We start from the raw sequence: 21,734 nt of genomic DNA, 5'->3' as shown, positions 1-21,734 counted from the left end.
CCTCCCTTGTCCCTACGTCACCACATCAACGCACAGCGGTCTTGAGGCTGCGAGTTATCTATCATCATCTCGGATCTGTAGCTGGGATAAAACATGATAAAAACCATCAAAACAGACATTGGGAAGGATTTTTACCTGCTCCGCCATTGTAGGCGCATAAACATTCCACCCCTCTGTCGCTCTGCGCGTGCAGAGATGTGCCCGTTTGTAGCGTTCTCTCTTCTGATTGGATATCAGGTTGTGGGATACCAGAAAAGCTTATCTGCCGATAACATGCAGAGCAAGTGACTGAGAGACCTGAGGTATGTAGCGCGCGCACATTATAAAAGTGATAACTGTATGAATATATAGTGATTTAACACGTATATTAACATAAATATATATCGCTCACTTCCTCTTTAACCTTCTTCTGTCTGATGTGAGACTGCGTCACAAACATCCTGCTTTGGAGGTTGTTTTTAACTTTTAATAACTTTTGGTTTTACATCGTTTGAAACAACAACAACCTAAAACACTTTTTACAAAAATACTAGAATAAAATCCACATTAGACATAAACTTCTTAGTTCTACAAAAACACGTCTGTAAGAATACCCTCCCCCTCCCCATTAAAGCTGACTGACTAAACATTTCAGTCATCGATCCTTCAAGTTAAACCTCGACACAAAACTAAGAACTGGTCACCGTCGGCTCACATCAGCCTGTCTGCTGACAAACCGACACACTGCAGATTTAAACTAGGTCTGAACATCAACATGAATATTTACAGATCAGAAACGGATAATTGATCGATCACCTCACAAACACTCATGTCCTAAACAACAACTGCAGAGTTCATGTCTATTAAGAGTAAAGAAGAAAGAATCAGTCTGTACAAAACCACATACAAACCCGGACACATTTCTGCTGCCTGGATCTTAAAAACCAGCAGGTGAACTCCAGACGAGAACCAATCAGACAAGTCTGTTTTTAAAATGTCATTGTATTTCATTTGTTGGCTCTCAGAGGAACCATAACTCTCGTTGTAACAAACACAGCACGAACAGACGGTGGTAAAGGGAAGTGGTCATGTGTGGCTTCACAGTGAGGTCTCCAGACTGTGCAGGGGGCTCCCCGGACAGGGCGGCAGCCCCGCTGAGTTGGGCAGGTTCATCCCGGGCCTGGGCGTGTCCCTATGCAGAGACTGGCTGCGCTGCGTTGCGTCCATGGCGTTGTTGTTTTGATTGGATTCTGACGTGAGCAGTTTGGACAGTCCAGTCAGCGGGAGGAACGTGGAGTTGCGGTCGGTCGGGGCGTCGTCCTCGCCGTCCGCCTCATCGATCATGGGGATCTGAGGTTCCGGTTCCTCTACGCGCGGCGGGTTCATGAAGTTGTGGATGGAGTTGCGAGACTCAGGCTTCTCCAGACCTTCGTAGGGAGACACGCTGTCTCTGAAGGCATTCACTACACGAATCTGAAAGACCAACCAAAACAGTAAGCTCAGAAGAAACTTTGGTTTTGCAGAAACAATTTCAAACATGTCATGGACTCAAAATTAATATAAGTAGACAAAAATTAACATGATTATATTCGATTCTTTTCTATACAGAAAGACATGATAAAAAAAGATTTAGTTTTTTCTGTAGTGTTGGTTAAGACTGTTGCTTAACGTATGTAGAGCTGACCATTCGATAACAAAACTATGTCGATTAGAGCAGTTGTTCCAGGTGGAGTTGTACCTGCGTCTGGAGGCGGTTGAGGCCGCGGCACCAGAGCACCTGGCTCTTCTTCAGCTCCATCTCTGCGTGGTCGATCTCCTCGTGGTCTTTCAAATCATCCAGCTCCTCTTCAGGGATTTCCTCCTGCTGCGTACCGTGACCCGCTGTGGTCAGGAACCTCAGCCAGCTGGTAGGGACGAGGGACACCACCTGAAGGGGGACGGACATAAATATTACTGTGGTGACACAACAACAACACTTACTGTTCCTCCAGAAAATTTTACTGAGGCCACCTGAAGATTTGAAGAACGTTTTTATTGTCCAGCAAAGCCTCCCTGTTTTCTGAACTGCTCCTGTTTTAATGAGCTGTTTATTAAAGTTAACTTTACTTACCATTATTTTATCACTGTTTAAGCCTTCTAGGTGAGGGAGGTTTTATGTGTATCAAGCTTCCTGGGAATAGTCGAGTTTAACTGATGGAAAAAGTGTCTCACCTGTCCCCACAGGAGGCTGCCGAGGCCCAGGAAGATACACCACAGCCACTGCGAGAAGTTCAGACTCACACAGCTGAACGGTTTGCCACCAAACTGCACGATGAAAATCTACAGGAGGACAGAGACACGACATAGCAGGCTTTAAAGTGTAACTGATTCCTTTGACTTGTTTTTGAGATAGAAGCTGAATTAAATCACTATGTTGTTTAGGAACACATATATGCTGGTGTTAATATTGAAAAAAATTGCAATATGTTAAATATCGGCAATTTAAGAAATGTTTTGTATTGTAAATTATTTTAGAACTTTACTAAGATTTGAAAAAAACTTTTTCCGTCGGGTTCGAAAAATGACGTACTACTGTACTTTTGGTGCAGCAGTACGTCATCACGTCGCCGCAAAGCCGGTCACGCTCTTTACAGGTCCATAGCTGGTCCATGAGCTGCTACTGTTATACAGTCCCTCCAAGGATGTTATTTCGGGGGTTAACACCCTTAACTTCTACCGGCATTGTGTCTGCATTATCTCGCTTGTGCACACACACACACACACACACACACCCGCCCGGACTTGTTCGTTGCTTCACTTGATTGACATACGCTACCGCTCGCTCTCCTCGCTCACTCACACACACACACACACACTGCCGCTAGCTCACTTGCGCTACTCTGTCTCCTAACTCTACGATAGAGACACCCGCCAACAATTTAGAATAAGAAAAGTCCTCCACCTCAGACGACCCATCTGTGTGGCATATGAGCTCACTGTGTAGCGACCGTGACGTTAGACTTTGTGTCACTCGATTTTTCAATGAAGTCATGTCATTCAGATCTTCCTGAGTGACAGCTAGCAGCTTGCCCCCTCCTTCAAAGACACCGCGCGCCCCCCTCCCTCCTGAATGTCGGCCGGCTGATGTCGGAATGTTTAAAAACAAAGGTTCTCAAACGGAATTTTAGAATCCATTGTCTGAAAGCATTTTTCAAAATCGTGCAGTAGCTCAAACAGGGGGTTCAGTTACCCTTTAAAGCGGACCTATGATACTTTTTGACTTTTATGACCTATAAACGTTGTTATGATGATTTATAGTCATGTTTAACCATACTAGATTATCAAATAATGACGTACATGCATTTCGACCTATTCCCTGCTTACCGTCTAGGGTGTCTGTGCAGAGCACTAGACACTATTCTAGCCAGTCGAGAAGTCACGTGTTCAAAGCGGCTTGACGCTTTGTAACATCGTGACGTCGCATGTAACTTGGTGTCGTCACCACGCGGATGTTTCCATGTATGGTAATGCTGCCACTTTCCTACTCGCGTCTGCCTCGCGCCCTTATAGGTCCATGCTCGCACCTCCCGCCACTGACAGTGTTCCGGAAGGAAGGTAACCAATCACAACAAAGTTGGGTTTTCAGGAAGGGAGGGGAGGGGGCGGAAATGTCAAAAGCAAAGTGTTTAAAGGCATGCTGGATCGCCAAAATAAGAGAAAGAGCTTCCCGAAAATCTACATAGTTTTTTGTGATGTGATTCGTGTCAGGTTGCTCTATAGCAGTGTAAAACAAGAAATTAAGACCAGAAAAGTAGTATAATAGGTCCTCTTTAATCATTTAATACGGTCAACCTGACCAGGTGTGACTTCTGCTGGGCCCCTGACAGCTCACCTGTATGACGAAGGTTCCAACGAGGATGGAGCAGAAGATTGGGTTGTTGAAGATGCCATCAAAGACGTTCCTCTCGCCATGAATCTTGCGGGCATTTATTTCGTTAAAGATTTGCAACAGGACAAACGTGTTGAACACGATGGTGTAGTGCTCAGAGGGCGGGGCGTGGAGGGGGGCGTTCCTGCCACTGTCGATGTCCAATAACACTTCACCTGTGAGAGGGACGGTCCAAGACAAAGCATGTGAAGAAATCAACATAACCTGTTTATACAACCAAATTACATACATTTATAATAAAATGAATAATACTGGAATATAAGTTTTGTTAATGGCCATTAGGAAGCCAATAATAAAAAAATGCCTTGTAATATATTAAGGTATTTTGAATGATTTTCTACAAGTTAAACATTATATCAGCACATCCTTATCTGCATCTCAATAGGCCACCATTTCAGCACATCTAAATGAGTTGAGACACAGTGGAACAACAGAAGCTGTCATGCGCTCACTGACCAGCAAAGAGCACAGTGAAGATCACGACCAGCTGGAAGACAGCATGTCCGAGGATGTTTTTCATCATGGTGCGGGAGATGAGCGGCTTCTTGCGGCCGTACGGATTCCTGAGCAGCAGAGCCTCGGTCGGCGGCTCGGTGGCCAGAGCCAGAGAAGCAAAGGTGTCCATGATAAGGTTTACCCACAACATCTGCACAGCTTTCAGAGGAGAGTCCTGGAAACATCAGACATGTACAGTAAGTGTCTGTCAGCATGGCACAAGCCCAGTCAGGGAGGGATAGCTCAGGGATACAGTTTAGGCCACTCATTTCTAATTTAGATAAATTATCTACCTAATGTTTTTAAACTGCAAGACACTGAACCAACACTTTTCCAAATGGCTAGGACCTCACACGTTTCCTCAGCCACCATTGTTGTGTGATAAGTTGATTTTCAAATCTCAAGTATGTCCGAATAACAACATTAAATATTCCTGAATACATAAGGAACAATAAAATGAATAAAGACGTATTAATAGAGTGTAACACTAATCTGCTTCATTAGGACTGTGTGAGAATCGTATGATGGGGATTCCCAGACAACCAACTCCAGAATGTAACACATTTCTGACTACTCTCACTACTGTCAGTTTGACTGAGCTATCAGGCTTGCTCTGACCTGGGTGATGCAAGCTCCGGTGAAGGCCACGGTGACGGCGACTATATTGACGGTGAGCTGGAACTGCAGGAACTTGGAGATGCTGTCGTAGACGTTCCTGCCCCACATCACAGCCTTCACGATGCTGCTGAAGTTATCGTCTGTCAGGATGATGTCAGACGCTTCCTTTGCCACATCTGTCCCAGCGATTCCCTGCACAACACAGCATGTAACTTAGCTTACATAACACTAAACCTGACTGTGAGCCTAGGTAAGCACAGGTTGTTCATGACCTTTCATGTTCTGAACCTGAATCTGTCCTCTGTCAGTCTGCATCTGAAGGATGCTGATGACTTAACAGCACAATGTGATCATCTGAGTGTTCCTCACACATCTCAACTGATTCTCAGTGGATCCCCACAGGTTCTGACACTCGTCACACAGTGTGGTTGCGGGGTTTTTCCAAGGATTTGGAAAAATGGGTCTTCAATGCATCAATTAATTCTATCTGAAGAGCAACAATATAAATTGGATGATAATAATTAAGACCATTAGGCAGAATGAATTCAGTATCAAATCCAATTTATGAGGGTATTCAATTGCATGTGCGTTAACCTTATGGATGCTCTGGATCACAATTTTCTTTTTTTCAGAATAACCTGAAGAGCTGGGGCATAAACAGAAGGAATAATAATGTTCATCTGGACTTGAGTGGACTTTACACTTAACTAGGTTTTTATCATTTATGTACTGATAACTACATTTACTGTCTTATAAACACTGTGAAATGTTTAGATGTTACACAGTTAACCAGAAGCAGCAGTTTGATGACAGCTGGGAGAATTGTTACCATGGCGAATCCAACGTCCGCTTTCTTGAGTGCAGGACCGTCATTTGTTCCATCTCCAGTTACTGCGACTACCTGCCTCTGCTCCAGCACAGTGCTGTCGATGATCCCTATGATGACGACAGACAGACACACAACTGAGTCACACTTATGAACCAGGTGAGGATGGAAGGTCAGGTGTGCAATAACTCTGGCTGCCTTAAAATCGGATATCACCCTTATTTTCTCTGCTGTGTTAATCACTTTTTTTTTAAATCTTAATTAAGTTTTGCCACTGAATGTTCACATATGCTCACATTAAAAAAATCACAGGTTTAAAGTTTGTTTCCTATTCATTTTAATATTCATGTGTATGTAAAACTTTGAAATTGCCTTCTGTGTAAATTATGCTGTTTAAATTGGTCTTTGCCCCCTGGTCTGTCTAACCCCTCCATTTATCTCACATGCCCGCCCCCCCCCCCCCCCCCAAGCCCTCTTTGACCCAGTTAAAGTGTGTCTAACCTTTGACAAGAGTGTGTTTGTCTGTTGGAGATGATCTTGCCAGGACTCTAAGATTTGGCCAAACCTTATCAAAACGCTCCTGCTCAACCTGCAGAGAAAGACAGAAGACATACATACATTTTAATCAGTTTATCAGGCTAACATGGTGCTACGGTCCCATAAAGCGGTTGTGGGTTCAACAGTCTTAGAACCAAACGACAACTTGGATAAAACACTTTATTTTTATAAAACTCAATTTCAATCCAAATGACTCAATGAAGTAAAGACACTTCTCCAGTCTTTGTCTGTCTGACCTCTCCCAGCTCGTTGCGGATCCGAGTGTTAAACTCTTTGCCCTCCATACACAAGAAGTCGTCTCCGGGTTGCAAGATGCCGCATTTCAGGGAAATGGCTCGGGCAGTATTTATGTTGTCTCCGGTCACCATGCGGACAGTTATCCCGGCACGCTGGCACTTTTTGATGGCATCTGGTACCTGATGAGAACAGCAAAAGAAAAACAAAAGTGATACATCTTGTATGGAGCACCTCAGGAACACTGAAGAAATTAAGGTGAAATAACAGATGATGGAAAGAACAAAGACTGAAGCTACACACAATTGTCTTACTCATAGTCATTAAAAAGGAAAGATATATTGCTGAATGAATGATGGCCCGATGATGGCTCTCTACTGCTTTACTGTGATTGGCTGGTGGCCTCCATGTGGGGCTGACGTACCTCAGGTCGTACAGGGTCCTCAATGCCAACCACACAGATGCAGGTGAGGCTTGTGAGGATGTGGGCCTCATTGTCCCAGTCAGGCTCTCCATCAGCAGCTGGGAAATCTCTGTAGGCGAGGCAGATGGTCCTTAGGCCTTCTGATGCCATTGGGTCAATCACTTTCTTCACCAGGTCGTCTCGGTCCTTTGGTTTGAAGCCTCTGGCCTCGCCGCTGGTTGTCAAGATCTTACAGCACCTGAAAACAAAGGAAAGAGTCACGTGATCATTATCCAATGCCGACCTAACACCAAGCGACTTCTCACACGATTTCAAAGTCTCAGACTAATTTCCAATGTCTGAATGAAATGGTGAGGTTCTTGCTAGAGTTGGGGCGCGCCTGTCATCTCAATCGTTTGGTGTAAGGTGGTCATCAGAGCCGATTTAAGTCAGTCTTTTTCCATCTTGACGTTCCGACAAAATCAGGTTTGATATTATCATAAGTCGTAAGGGTTGGCTCATGCAAATCGTGAAGTTAAATTACATGAACACACTCAACAGCCAATGCTCTCCCCAGCACAAACAGGAAGCAGGAGGAGCAGACTCTATACCTGGCAGACTCCATAGAATTGAAAACACTAGATCCTCTTGCCAGCATTATTCCTGTCTGTATATGAATAGATTTCTAATGCAAGAATTGTGTGTCCGGTATCTCTTGATAGGGTTACGACACAGCTGTGCAACAGACTAAAGGAGAGACAGTTGGATGTGTGCTGCAAGGTGGATGGACCAGAAGAGGCCTTGGACTACAAGGAGGGTGTGAGGAGGTTTTAAAATGTGCTGCCTCTGGCTGTGAACTGTGTTCATAAAAAACTAACTTGAATGCAATGTAATTACCCTGTTATGTGGTTACATTTTGATGGTGGTGGCGTTTAAAGTCTTAATGTGTATCCTTTAAACAGTTTTTAAAACCAAGGCACACAAAACAACTTTGCTGTTTTAAAGGGATAGTTCACATGTTTGGCAACTGTAAAAGGGGTATATTTAGATTTCTGATATATTGTATTTAAAAGAACCACCTGAACACATTTAAATAATAAATGGTTACTCAAAGGATTTTGCCATCTTTTGGAGTTGTTATAAACCTAAATGATTAGACTTAAGTATCTGAAATTGTGGTTAATTAGCATGAATTTAAAATGTTGTGAAAATGACCAACCAAAAAGACCTGCGGACGTGCCATCTACCACCACCGCCCTATTTTGGGCCAGGAAAAACCCTGACTCATGACTTATAGTCTTCAGATGTGAGTTGATTGTCTTTAGATGTAAGAGGTTGTCAGCGTCTTTTTTGAGTCTTCTAGTGTATGGTCAAATGAAATGAGTACAGAGCTGTGTTAGCAGCAGCAGTAAACATACTTCCTGAGCAGGATCTCGGAAGCCCCCTTGCTGTACATTCGGTAGCTGCCATCGTGGTTCTTTAGTACAGTGCTCATGGACTTCCTTGCAGAGTTGAAGGTGTAGACCTTGAACAGTTTCTCTTCTGGGATTTCGTTGCGGACGGCCTGGTAGTCTTTGTGCAGGTCATTGGAGAATCCCAGTAAGGCACATTCTGTCTTGTTTCCCAGCTGGCGAGGCAGCCCACCTTCCCTTTCTGCATGCTGCAGGAAGCAGCAGCAGAGAGGACGTTAAATAACAGAATATGTTTTGGTGTTTAATAACAGATTAGCTACATTGTGCATCAATAAACTCACAACTGCAGGAGCACACAACACCAACGTCAATTTAAAAGCAGCGACGAGTCACAACTTTCAGCAAACATAAACATGTAACTGTGTTCAAGGTCTAATGACAACATATGGTTTATTTTCAATAGTCTTCATCACAGACACAACTGCTACAATACACGGTGTGCTTTCTACCTGCTTGTTGGTGAGTCAACAACCTGTGCACAGACAAGACCTCCTTGGTGCCCATATAGTACAGGTATATTCAAAAATGGCTCTTTCTCTGTGTCTCTCTCCCCCTCTCTCTCTGTCCATCTGTCTCTTTCTGTCTTTTCTTGCCAGTATGGTCTGCATAATAGCAGATGCCCGCTGGTTCGACCAATGCTCTTTCTGACTAAAAGGGAACAGCCCTACTCTGCAGTGAACTGTCAGAAGATTGATGAAAATTGTATTGTTGGTAAACTTTTACTCTTTTAGCCCAACCTGTTGGTCCCCTCTGCACTCTGATGTGTGCAGTGAATCAAAGAGGGAGTGATCTGATGGGTCCTGAGATGCTGTGGCAGCTCTCCAAATCAATCTTATGGTCAGGCCGAATGCTTAACTCACGGAGACTCCTGAATGGACAGCTATTTTTATAGTTTACCATAATCTTGCTGGTGTAGGCGCAGTTAACCCCAATGCCCTGGATGAGCACGTCCATGGTCTTGCCAGGAATCACGTCTGGCTTCGGCACCTTTTTGTAGAAGCGGCCTGCAATGTAGACCTGCACTACCGTCATGCGATTCATAGTAAGTGTGCCTGTCTTGTCGGAGCAGATGGCTGTGGCGTTACCCATCGTCTCACAGGCATCTAAGTGGCGCACCAGGTTGTTGTCCTTCATCATTTTCTGAAAAAGGAGGTTATCAGCATTGAGTGCTTTATTCAGAATGTATTATTTCTCGTACAATCACCAACAACATAAAAGAAAATCTGACATAAAACAATATATGAAATCATATTGAATATAGGAAAATAACTTGTCCTAACTGAATGTGTTCAGGTTTGCATACTGTATAGAAACAGACCTTGACTGAATAGGCCAGGGAGATGGTGACAGCCAGAGGAAGACCTTCAGGCACAGCCACCACCAGCACTGTCACTCCGATGATGAAGAACTTGACCAAGAACTGCACATAGATGGGCGCACACTCTTTGGACCAGGGGACACCCTGTATCCAGAATGTATCGATCAGGAAGCGAGTGATAAGGATGAGGACAACCAGAGCCGACGCAAACAGACCTTAAGACACAGACAGAAAGAGAGACAGAGACATAGAGAGTTTATTTTAGCTATGAATGTGATCATGAGCACAACAGATGTGTACAGTGAGAAGCAGTTAAGCATTCTGAGCCTGTAAGTATGAAGAATTTCAGACTCTCTTTTAGAACCCACGCTGAGATTTAACCTAAGCCTCAGAGTAGAGAAGAAACACTCTACACATATTAGCAAGGAGAAAGAGAACCAACATCAAGTCTAACACAACCAGCACACACCACGGAGTAAACAGTAATGGGAGGCTGAACAGAAGGTACAGAATGAGGTGGTGGTGAATAATAGGAGTTATTTAACCCCTCATGCTCACCAGAAGTGGCAGCTTCACGTTACAATAGTCTCTAGTGGACTGTTTAACTGTGGTAGAGCACAGTAACATACTGTTAGTCTCCACCCAGCATTGAGGCTAACCCTCAGATGATGTCGACATCACTGCAGTATTCACACTCTTGTTCATCATTTATCTGATTGTGTTTGTACCTGCTTTGCCGATCTGTACAGCCAGCTTTGTCAGCTTCCCCTGGAGGACCGACTTCTCCTTCTTTGGTGGGCCCTTCGGCTTCACTTCTTCGTCCTCGTTGAGTGGCTGCATCTCCACTGTGCCTATATCCTTTCCTACAGAGGAAACGTAAGTTCAATAAAACATTCAGGTGTTTGAACACTAAACATCAAAACATCTAATGATACTTCAAGTCAAGTCAAGACAATTTTATTTAAAGGCCTACAATACATTCTCAAATAAAGGCCAGTGTTAAAAACAAGGCCTCACTCACAACAATGGTGAAACAATTGCCTCCTATTTGCTGCTTTTTTATCGCTATTAAGATGCAATGGTGTCAATAAAATCAAAACTTCTTGCAGATGTTTCACATTAAAGGTCAAACAGGACGGGAGGAATTATTTAGTTTGCGCCATTAGAAGGTTTAAATGTGAAACATTGCAGCTAGATTCATAGCAAATTACCTAACAGCGATTGAAAAAGTTTAGAAAAGTGGTGGTGAGAATGACACGACTTTATTTTTAAAGTGTCGTTTTTGCATCAACAGCAAATCAAATTCGGGGCAGATCAAAAAGCTGAGGAACTTTCTGTAGACAAATTGAAAAAAAAAAACCCGAAACGACTAACAAACTGTTAAAGCTTTTTTCTATGATGCACATAGCAGGACCTAAATATGATGATCTTTGATGATATTTGGGTCATACTGTCCACTTTTACATCACACATGGACAAAAACGTCAACAACTGAGTGAACGGTCAGTCAGAGTGCGTGGCAGGACAACCAGTGGAGGAGGGTGTGGCCATGATGTTGTGTGTCAACAGGTAGGTGGTGTTTGCCTAATCCCAGTCTGGGTTTAGTGTGCTGTGTTGATTAACTTCATACATTCAGTCATTCAGAGTACACTTCCAAACTAACGTACTTCCAAACTAATCTACTACGTAACGAACCATATTCAATTATATCTTTGCCCTACAGATCACCATGGCAACAATTAACAGCACCATTAAGAGCACCACAAACAGAGTCAACTAACACTGTAGCTCCGTGCCAGAGAGTGGGGGTATCTGTAGGTGTGTGTGTGCGAGCGTGCTGATCCCAGCTCAGTGAAGAGGTTATTAGTGGACAGGCAGGCAGGAGAAGAAAGCAGCTGCCAAGCTTAAGGCTGATAATCTGCTTGGTCCTAATCACCATCAACAGAGTCAGGGCACCTGCTGCCATGCGGACACACACTATACTACATCCACCATGTGGGACCCACAAGACAAAGACACCTTTTGTCAATGATGTATTCTTGTGTTTGAACCTTGGTCTTTGATAAACACCATTTTGTTCCTGTATACCAGGTATACGTATGAGTAACAAACAGCGTCAGACTTTAGAACCACCTCAAGGCCTTATCTCCAGCCAGACTTATCAGAACAACTTCCTATAAACCATTAGAGTTTTATATTGATTGATTGATTGATTGATTTAAGTGCCTTGCATAACATGGTGCCCATCATGTATTGGCTTACAAGACACCAGACAGCAACAGCACAGACGATCATGTGCCAAATCATGATGACGTAAAGATTGACAAATTTAAAAAGAAATAACTCCAAATAATCCACTCTACACAAAGATTTTTGCCGCTCATTCACATATTCATGCAGACACTCAGACACAGACAGCAGCGAGCAACTATGCAAGCTTCCTCATGTGGACAGGAGGAAGTTGGGGGCAAAACATCAACCTTGTGATCAGTGGCGACCGGCTCTACTGAGCTACGGCCAACTAAAACTAATCAATATTCCTAACTGATTTTATTTTCTATTTTTTTCTAAGATATTTTTTTGGCATTTTTATGCTTTATTGATAGTGTAGAGACAGAGTTGAAATGGGGCAGAGAGGGGAGTGACATGCAGAGAACGACCGCGGGCTGGAATCGAACCCGGGTCCGCTGCTGGCCGAGGCCCATGGGGGGAGACGCCCTACCATCCTAACTGAAATTTGAGGGATAATTTAACATTATGACAACATAATTATGACATTTCCATTAGCAACAACAGACTTCTTGTTGACATCAGCGGTTCTGATGGGCTGTGCACACCTGTCACTATTGGCTGGAAATTATGAATCAATTTGAAAAGGTAAATTAAATTACCACTTATTCAAAATGTAAGCCGTTAACCTCTCAAACTTCTCAAAACTAAATTCAGTGAGACAATAACATCTGTAGAACCAAATTATTTCAGTTTATATCTAGGGTTTCACTGATCCAACCTTTGGCCGCTACACTGCTCTACAGATTAAAATATGGTAGCTCAAATACAGTACTGAACAGGGATGTGCTGCTCACCTTTCTTGCCTTTGTCATCCTTTCTACCTGTAGAGGAAAAACATGCAACATTCATTAGTCATATACTGAATATGGAACAAACATTAATAAATCATTAAAAGAGCCAAAAGCCACAAAAACTATTATAACCAATTGAATTTGAAAACATCTCTTTGAACAAGGATATTGTGGTACAATACACTCAGATAAAACAGATTTATCAGGGGATGGATATTGAAAGGACCGTCTTGTAGACAACGCTCACAAAGTTGACCTTCTCCAAACGTCACAGGTTCAAAAATCACTTGTCAAGAATCAGTCAGTGTAAACAAATTGGGTAAAAAGCTCACCAGAGTCAAATTATTAGTATTTTTGCCACTTTTGCCTGCAGTTTAAACGTAGCCTAAGATGATAACTGCTAAACCGTAGTTGTGTTCCTCTCTAGAGTCAGATACCTTTATATTCTGAACGTACCTTTCTTGTCCTTCTTATCTTTCCTTTTCCGGTCTTCTCTCTGCTTTTCTTTTTCCTTCTTCTTTTTCTCTTTCTCAGCCTTCTCATCCTCATCTTCTTCTTCTTCCTCACTAGCCCCGAGCAGCGTGAAGATGATTCCAGTCTGAGAGTTCACACCTACAGCTGTGACCAACATCTTGCCAGAGCCCTCCATCACATGGGTACCTGAGAGAGACAGAGAGCGAGAGAGAGAGAGAGAGAGAGAGAGAGAGAGAGAGAGAGAGAGAGAGAGAGAGAGAGAGAGAAATGTTGCATATCTTTTCCAGTCTAGAAGATGAATCTCTCCTCTGTTGAGACACCTAAATAAAGATTTCCCCATCTGAGGGGGCAGATGCTTAATTGAAACTTTTACAGTGGCAGTATGTAATGTTGTTTGGCATACATGTTGTTTTCCACATGCCTCTTTATACTTCTCATCTTTAAAACTACATTGGTTGAGGATGTGATTAGGTATTAGGTACCACAGAGCACAGGAGTTGCATGCAGTCGATGAGGCTACAAACGATGCACACTTTTTGCCCGTCTGCAGAGCCCGGCACGGACTCATACAACAGCCAGACTGCTGGTCCTATAGAATGGCTACCAAAATGTTATATTTTTAAATAATCACTTTACTTTTACTGTAGTGATGTGTTTTGTTATGGTCTTTATACACTGAGCTAATGTAAAAATATTGCCTTTTTTTTGGTGTATATTTTAGACAGTCCAAAGTTGGATTTTTACAGTGTTGGAAGAGGTTAAGTGTTACATCTGTACATGTGAAAACCATAAGGACTAAAAGATTTAACAGTGTAAAATCGGTAGCAGAACCTGGGTGGTGAGAGCTGAAAATGACACCTCAGGCAGCATTGAACTTAGTGAACTTAGCTGAAATTTAGTGAGTGCAACAGAGCAACGCACCTGACAGCAACATGGGGTCCCTATCCAGAGTCTTCTTGACATGATCCGACTCTCCGGTCAGAGAGCTTTCATCAATCTTCAGATCGTTGCTCTGAATCAGGATGCCATCCGTAGGGAGGAGGTCACCTGGAACCCAAACACACAAGGAACACTGTGATAGCAGTTTACCTGTATCAGGTCATTGAGTTACATCATTATCTAATCCGTCTGTCACCTGGCGAGTGGAGGAAAATGAAATATTAAATATTAAAGCTTTGGAAAGGTTGTCGTATTTAATTATACCTTTGATTTTTCTAATGATAATTTTTTCTCACCATATTTGACTTGTGCGATGTCTCCGACAACTAACTCGGACACTAAAATCTGGACCACCTGTCCCCCTCGGATCACGGTGAACTTCTGCTCCTGCTCGATGCGGCTCTGGAGACCACGGAACTGCTTCTCTTTGCTCCAGTCATTGAAGGCCGTCACCAAGACAACGCACACCACAGACAGCAGGATGGCAGCACCTTCGATCCATCCGGTATCTCCCTCACCTTCCTCCTCCACACCGCCAGCCGCTTTGCCACAGTCTGAAACGGGACCAAAGAGGCTGTTTTGATTTTCTGAACACATGTGAGCATGACTGGTTAAGAAGCTGCAGCTCAGCTAAACAGTGTCTCAGGAGATAAATGAAGTCCCCGACACCTTCACTGACATAAGCCTGAGAATGTGACAACAAAAACAACTGAAAAATAATTTTGACAGACTAAACAACAGCGCAGCCGGCTGTGGCGAGAAAGTAAAAAATAGAATAGCAGCCCATCACTGGGAGCCTGGGAGCATCTACCAGCGACACACAGAGACCCCGTTTCCATTTGTCTTTAACATGTGGTTTTTGTGATCTGATCACGTGAATACAGCTCTAACTACAGGTGAAAACACTTTCAAGACGCATTGAGATCGGATCACAAAAACTACATTCGGAGGTGGTTTACGTCGGTTGTGTCCGCATTCATTTGGTAGTGGGAACACCAATGTGACTTTTGTCCACATTAGGGACCTCCTACTCAACTGCCGCCCCCTGCCTGAGTGGAAATACGTTGGAAATGCATCACTGGCGTTCATGCAGCTATTAAAAAGGCCTCATGAACGTTAGTTGCATCCGCCAGTATTGCAAATGACAAGCTTTCTGGCCTCTGTTTTCATTCCACTGCGTAAATCTGAAAACACGAAAATTGCTGCTATTGACTGGAGAGCTGCAAGGCAACGACTTCCTGTTCTTATCTGTTTAAAAATAAAAGTCAACTCGCGTTTGGCTAGTAACAGACTTTTAATGTGAAGGCGCACAGGCAATATTCTGTTTGCACGTAAAGTAACTTAACTGCATATAAAGCCGTGTACTGGTGAAGAGTGTATCAGACGTTAGAAAAGCCGCCCGGCGAGCACACATCTTTCACCAGCCAAAGTGGCGTAATACCTTACTCGCCTCGCCTAAGAGTGTTTACTTTTATATACTATCTATGATATTTAGCTGCATTTGGCGAGTGTTAATGTAGAGCCCTCTAAGCAGTGTTGTGCATCGCTCCTCCTTGTCTAAATGAGACAGTAGCCTATCTCGTCAACCTAGACTTGTAATTATCTTTGGATGTAATGCATTTTAATAGCAAATGCGATTAAAACTGTGGCACTGTACAGCCCTGTATGTTTACTTGTTTGAACCCCACCGGTTAAAAACAGCAATGCAAACGGAAATTATGTGCGTGTTGATTTAAATACAGCGCGGGTAAATGGAATCGGATCACAAGTGGACAAAGAAGTCACATTTGAAAATACAAGTGTGAACACACGTACTGAGAGCTGTCCACTTGTAACCAGATTCAAAAAGTCAGATGTTAATCCCAGATGGAAACGGGGTCAGAGGTGTACTGTTATGATCATTAATTGAAACTACCGCAGCCGTACAACACTGCAGCGCTTCGCCCCAACACTTGATTGGTGTGAATGCAGCCAAATCTGATGATGTGACTGTTTAAATTCTAAAGATAAAACTCACGCCCTCTGTCGGCATCTGGTGGTTTGTAGAAAGAAAGAACTAATGAAATGATGGCTGCCACCTCCAGGATAATGAGCGTTACATCCTGCAGGGCTTCCCACACTAACAGCAAAAAGGTTTTTGGCTTTTTAGGAGGGATGACGTTCTGTCCAAACTCCTGTTTCCTGCTGGCGATGTCCTCCGCGTTTCCAGTTAAACCTGCAGCACAAAACACAAAGGCAACATGAGAGACATGTCCTCTGCTCTTCACATGTTTTAAACTCTCAAGAACAAATCCAACATAACAAGTCATGACTGATTGATTTAACATTTAAATAATCATTGACAACATATCATCTAATTGTTAGAATCTCAACTGCGGAATGAACTGATGAATGAGTTAAGTATCAAAAACTGAAGTAATTGTCTTTGGTGCCAAAGACGAAGAATTAAAATTCAGCACACAGCTTATATCCGTTATGTTAGAAACCACACCCCAAGCCAGAAATCTTGGTGATGTCGTAGACTCCGACTTGAATTTCAAGAAACACATTAAATCAATTAATAAATCAGCCTACTACCACCTAAAAAACATATCAAGAATTAAAGGGCTTATGTCTCAGCAAGATTTAGAAAAACTTATCCATGCATTTATCTTTAGTAGACTTGACTACTGTAACAGTGTCCTTGCTGGCCTTCCAAAAAAATCTATCAGACAGCTTCAGCTAATTGAGAACACTGCTGCTCGAGTCCTCACTAGGACCAAAACAGTGGATCACATTACCCCAGTTCTGAGGTCTTTACACTGGCTTCCTGTCACTCAAATAATTGATTTCAAAATACTGATGTTGGTTTATAAAGCACTAAATGGTTTAGGGCCAAAATACATTACTGATCTGCTGATACGTTATGAACCTTCCAGAGCCCTTAGGTCGTCTGGGACAGGTCTACTTACATTCCCTAGAGTTAGGACTAAACAAGGAGAAGGAGCTTTTAGTTATTATGCACCAAAAATCTGGAACAAACTCCCAGAAAACTTGAGGTCTGCAGCAACTCTCAGTTCTTTTAAATCGAGTTTGAAGACTTTTAAATGTTTTATAATGTGTTTTATGTATTCTAATCTTGCCCCTGTAAAGCACTTTGAATGGCCTTGTGTCTGAATTGTGCTATATAAATAAACTTGCCTTGCCTTGCCTATTACGATTACATTGTACAATATTTAAAAAATGTAAAACATTTATCAAGTATCTCCATATTTAGAAACTCATATGGCTTGTCCATGTGACTCAAAATACATTTATCATAAACTCTAGGGGGATTACATTTTAAGTAATCTATACAGCAGATATGAAGTAAATGTTTTCATCTAAGAAAAGGTACATATGCATTTTACTAAATATCATGCAGTCTAAAAATGAAGATAAAACTGTGAATATTGTTGGAACTGACAGTTTTGTTGCCTTGTAATCGGTTGGAAATCTAATGTGAGTATACAGTATGATACAAAATCAGAATGTGACATCACACTGTGCCATTGAGATGTTCTGCTCTGATGTTGATGAGGTGTGTTAAATATACTGTACACTCTTATAGCTTTAGGCCACTGATGATGATAGTCTGAACCTTTACACAATTTACATTTGAAAGAAAGCTGAAATAGTTTTCTCACAGCAACATTTGGACATTAAGGTGCCATGTTGAACAAACGACACCCCTCCCACTGTCTTGGAGGTTTTCCTGGTCAACCTCAGTGTAAAACTGTCTACCATGGGAGGGTCATGCTGCGGCCATTAGGCTGTATGGCCCATGTGGTCACTCTCTCTGGCATTCTCCCTTCATCATCTTCGATTACACCTTCACTTCTACATTCCACACATCCATGAGTTGCGTTCATTGCTGACATTAATGAAATACCTTTCACAGAATGGTCCACTTTGTAGATAAGAACATTTAACTATCCAAAATTGTCTGTCGTCTGAAATCTTAAAGATTGAAATATTGCACCTCTGCCTTTTAGAAAGCAAGTGAGACTGCAATAGCAGAATGGTTTTCTCTGTGAAGCAGAACAACATGTCGGGACACGCTCAGATCCCATCGGACACAATGCAGCTGACATGGACAGTCTGAACCGGTTTATAACACAACACTTCTCTGTTGAACATGCTCTGTGTTTCCAGGTTGAGTTGGATTACAGTGACAGTTAATTAATCTGTCACCACACACACACACACACACACACACACACACACACACACACACACACACACACACACACACACACACACACACACACACAGACTGTAGTAAAGCAGTGTGATGGATTTTTCATGGATTTCAAGCTGCTGCTGACATTTCACCTCTCTGTGTCAGCAGGAGTCAAAACACTTAAGGTGTTTACTTAGCGTGTGCGAGACAGACAGAGTGAATGAATAAATGATGGGGAGAAAATGTCAAAGGGCAGACGTATGTACGTATGAGTCCACGGGGACACTACGTCCATATCAGACATTGAATTCACTGTCTGTAGTTAATTGCATCACCACATTGTTTCACCAAAACATTCAAATTTGGCAAATTTTGACAGTTCGACTTTTATAAAAACATATTTTAAACTAATCGGTGTATGAAATCAATCTAAAAACGGATGGCTATTTAGATATGATCAATTTACGAATTGTTATAAAGGGGAAAAAGGCTGCAACTATGGATTAAGTTTGGGTACTCAAGTATTCCATAAATGAATGGAGTAATAGGATGAGAGGCTGTTTAATACACAACTATGCTGTGTACAAAACTGCTTTGATTAAGTGGGTTCTCTTGCAATATGTCTTTGGAAAGCTGAGATATTTGTGATTTGACAACAGCATGTACATCGATTATTACATCAATTAATGGTTTAATATAAGACAATGATAATCCATCTTGTCCTCACTTCTGTGACTCCTTCATTAAAATGTGCCCTTACTTTAATGCAGTATTTACAGACTGGAGAACGCTTTTCCTATTGTCTTAGAGCTGACACAGTGAAGAGCAGGAAGAACAGTGGCTGAGGGTTACAGTCGACTTTGACCATCACACAGTCAGCAGGCTAAACCCTAACCCTAATATTTCTTCTGTTGGTTTTAAAACGTCATTACAAACCACAGAGGCTCTGGCTGGAAATGCCACACTGTCCTGTAGTTTTTGTTATAGTTATGATACTGTTTTAGGAAGGCTGTGTGTGTGAACATATTTACCTTCTATAGGTGACGTCCTGAGTCTAGCACACAGTCCGTGAACATCTCCATAACACTCCTGGAGCTTGGCCAGTGACTCCGCTCCTCGTAGCTCCATGAGCGTCCGCAGGTCCTGTACAGTGACGGCGGGCTCCGCAGCCTGGTGGTTGGCCTCACCACGGCGGCCATGTTTGGCCCCTCGATGGGAGTTGTTGGCCATGACTCAGTCCAGGAAAACACACTCAGTGGTCGGCCTGATGTGCAGATCCGGCCTGACGGGGACAATGTGACTGTACGGGGACAGATAAATGCATAAGGTCATTCTCATGGGAAAATTGACTCTAGGTGAAAATGTACAAATATTACAACTTTAATGGGGTGATTGGGCTTGCATCAGATCACCCAGGTCATGTCCTTGGTTTTGTTTAAAGAAATGTGGGGTTTCTCGACTAATGCTTATTACGCTTCAATTGTATTGATGTTTAAACATCCTGGAATTGTGAAGGTTTTTAAATAGCATGTGGACCATCATATTCATCTTATCATTGTTTAATATGTGTCTATTATGTTTGACATAATGTCAAAAACGTGATTATCTGTTGCTTAAACGGTATTTAATGTTTTTGACCCCAGGAAGAATAGCTCTCCCGTGCTCTCAAACTTTGAAAAGCTTTTATCAATATCCGACTCCAAACTGACTAGGTTACATCTGTCACAGATAGAACTACACAGGGATGTCATGTCATAAAATGTAAACGTAGAAAACAAACTCAGTAATAATTTATATTTTACTTAATGATGCATTTTAAACCATTTTGAACATAATTAATTTTAATGAAAGTACTGTTTAAATCAACTAGATATTTATAATCAATCAATTATTCGCTGATTGGCTCTTACATTACTCGTCCCCTGACTGGTTAGACAGGAGGACAAAGCAATTAGAAACTAGAACATTAACAACTAAGTCAAAGGTCCATGCAATGTCCAACTATAAGCTTTTGTTTAATTTAACTTAGACACTTCTTCCTGAAATGCTTAGTGTGACACAGGAGTCTCTTTGTCCTGGGTAGCAAGACAAGTATGCCTGTCTAGACTAATATGCGTATCTGGCATTGTGCTTGTTTCATCGCCCTACATGATGACTGACTGAAAAGCCTTCAATCAATATAGTAAGTGTAAAGCAACTAAGCAAGACAGCCGAGACGCGACCAATCTAATCAACCCTCCATCCAGCAGACTAATCTGCGGCTCTTTGACACTATAATATATACCAGCACATTCTGACAGTTAGATAAAGACGTGTGTGTGTGTGAGTGTGTGTGTGTGTGTGTGTGTGTGTGTGTGCTGTAGAGTATTCTGTAGTAAACTAAGACTTTATATGTGTTCTTTCCAGGTTGTGACATCTGTGCCTTCAACTGTAATCTGTGTCAATCAGTCAGCCGAGGCTTAATCTGAGCGAGAGAGAAGCGGCCTGTTTAAGGGTTGAGGAAGAGTCAGAGCTTTGCTGCCAGAGCCTCACCACCAGAGATTTCAACAAAAACACCAAGAGATTCAGAAAGGCTGTAAATATTCTCATTAAGAAGCTACAACAACATTTAGATTTAGTTGGAGGGGGAAATTCTCTGTTTATAATAGATTTATCATACATGAAATTTACACAAACAATATTGTGTCAAAAGTTGAATAAAGTCAGTTGCCAGAATCATGTGAAACATATGTGTGGGCTTTGTGGGAAAAAAGGAAAAAATATATACAAATAGATATATATTTAGAGTCGGTCACTACTGTCACTTCAATAGTGCTGCAGTGAGGAGAGAAATGTCTTTACTTACAGAAACTTCCCCCATGGCCTGGCGTTAGCAGCAGCAGGTATTAGTGGCCGTCCTATTACTCCAAGAAGCGTCACACTCACGGCTACAGAAACAGCCCATAACCCAGCCACAGCTCCACAACGGCAGATTTGCTCCAAGATCACAGTTTATTCCCAAAAACAGCCTGTTGTTCATATATTCAGTTTGACCTTCAGCAAGCTCACGTTCACAAGCAGCGCTCCATCGCAGGAAAAAAACAGGAGCCGGCTAAATGATTAGCTGAGGAAAGCCTCGCTTAATCTAATTAGACAATCTGTGGTTCAGTGTGAGAGAGAGAGAGAGAGAGAGAGAGAGAGAGAGAGAGAGAGAGAGAGAGAGCGAG

At 42.4% G+C, this 21,734-nt stretch overlaps 2 protein-coding genes across 4 annotated transcripts in view; both read right to left on the bottom strand.

Annotated features, from left to right (window-relative positions):
- The window catches only part of aass (aminoadipate-semialdehyde synthase), a 519,315-nt gene that overhangs the window by 110,664 nt on the left and 386,917 nt on the right, over positions 1 to 21,734 (bottom strand). The gene's annotated exons all lie outside the window — the stretch shown is intronic.
- Positions 1,078 to 19,758, bottom strand: LOC307250159 (plasma membrane calcium-transporting ATPase 1-like; the record flags this gene model as incomplete). 3 transcript variants are annotated; one of them, XM_080027135.1, is made up of 20 exons in its annotated part: positions 1,078 to 1,452; positions 1,718 to 1,906; positions 2,191 to 2,298; positions 3,851 to 4,062; positions 4,364 to 4,577; positions 5,021 to 5,212; positions 5,850 to 5,956; positions 6,348 to 6,435; positions 6,641 to 6,820; positions 7,063 to 7,300; positions 8,460 to 8,701; positions 9,411 to 9,653; positions 9,832 to 10,046; positions 10,560 to 10,694; positions 12,918 to 12,944; positions 13,371 to 13,574; positions 14,310 to 14,435; positions 14,624 to 14,881; positions 16,345 to 16,542; positions 19,560 to 19,758. In XM_080027135.1, the coding sequence occupies 20 exons, from the start codon at positions 19,756 to 19,758 to the stop codon at positions 1,078 to 1,080; spliced, it is 3,750 nt and encodes a 1,249-aa protein (XP_079883261.1). The 3 variants fall into 3 exon arrangements, with proteins under 3 accessions (XP_079883261.1, XP_079883262.1, XP_079883263.1); XM_080027136.1 differs by lacking the exon at positions 12,918 to 12,944; XM_080027137.1 differs by lacking the exon at positions 12,918 to 12,944 and having other exon boundaries at positions 10,560 to 10,676.

The sequence above is a fragment of the Ammodytes marinus genome (assembly GCF_949987685.1).
Source record: "Ammodytes marinus genome assembly, chromosome: 5".
Classification (NCBI taxonomy): domain Eukaryota; kingdom Metazoa; phylum Chordata; class Actinopteri; order Uranoscopiformes; family Ammodytidae; genus Ammodytes; species Ammodytes marinus.
This window is presented reverse-complemented; position numbering and strand designations above follow the sequence as displayed.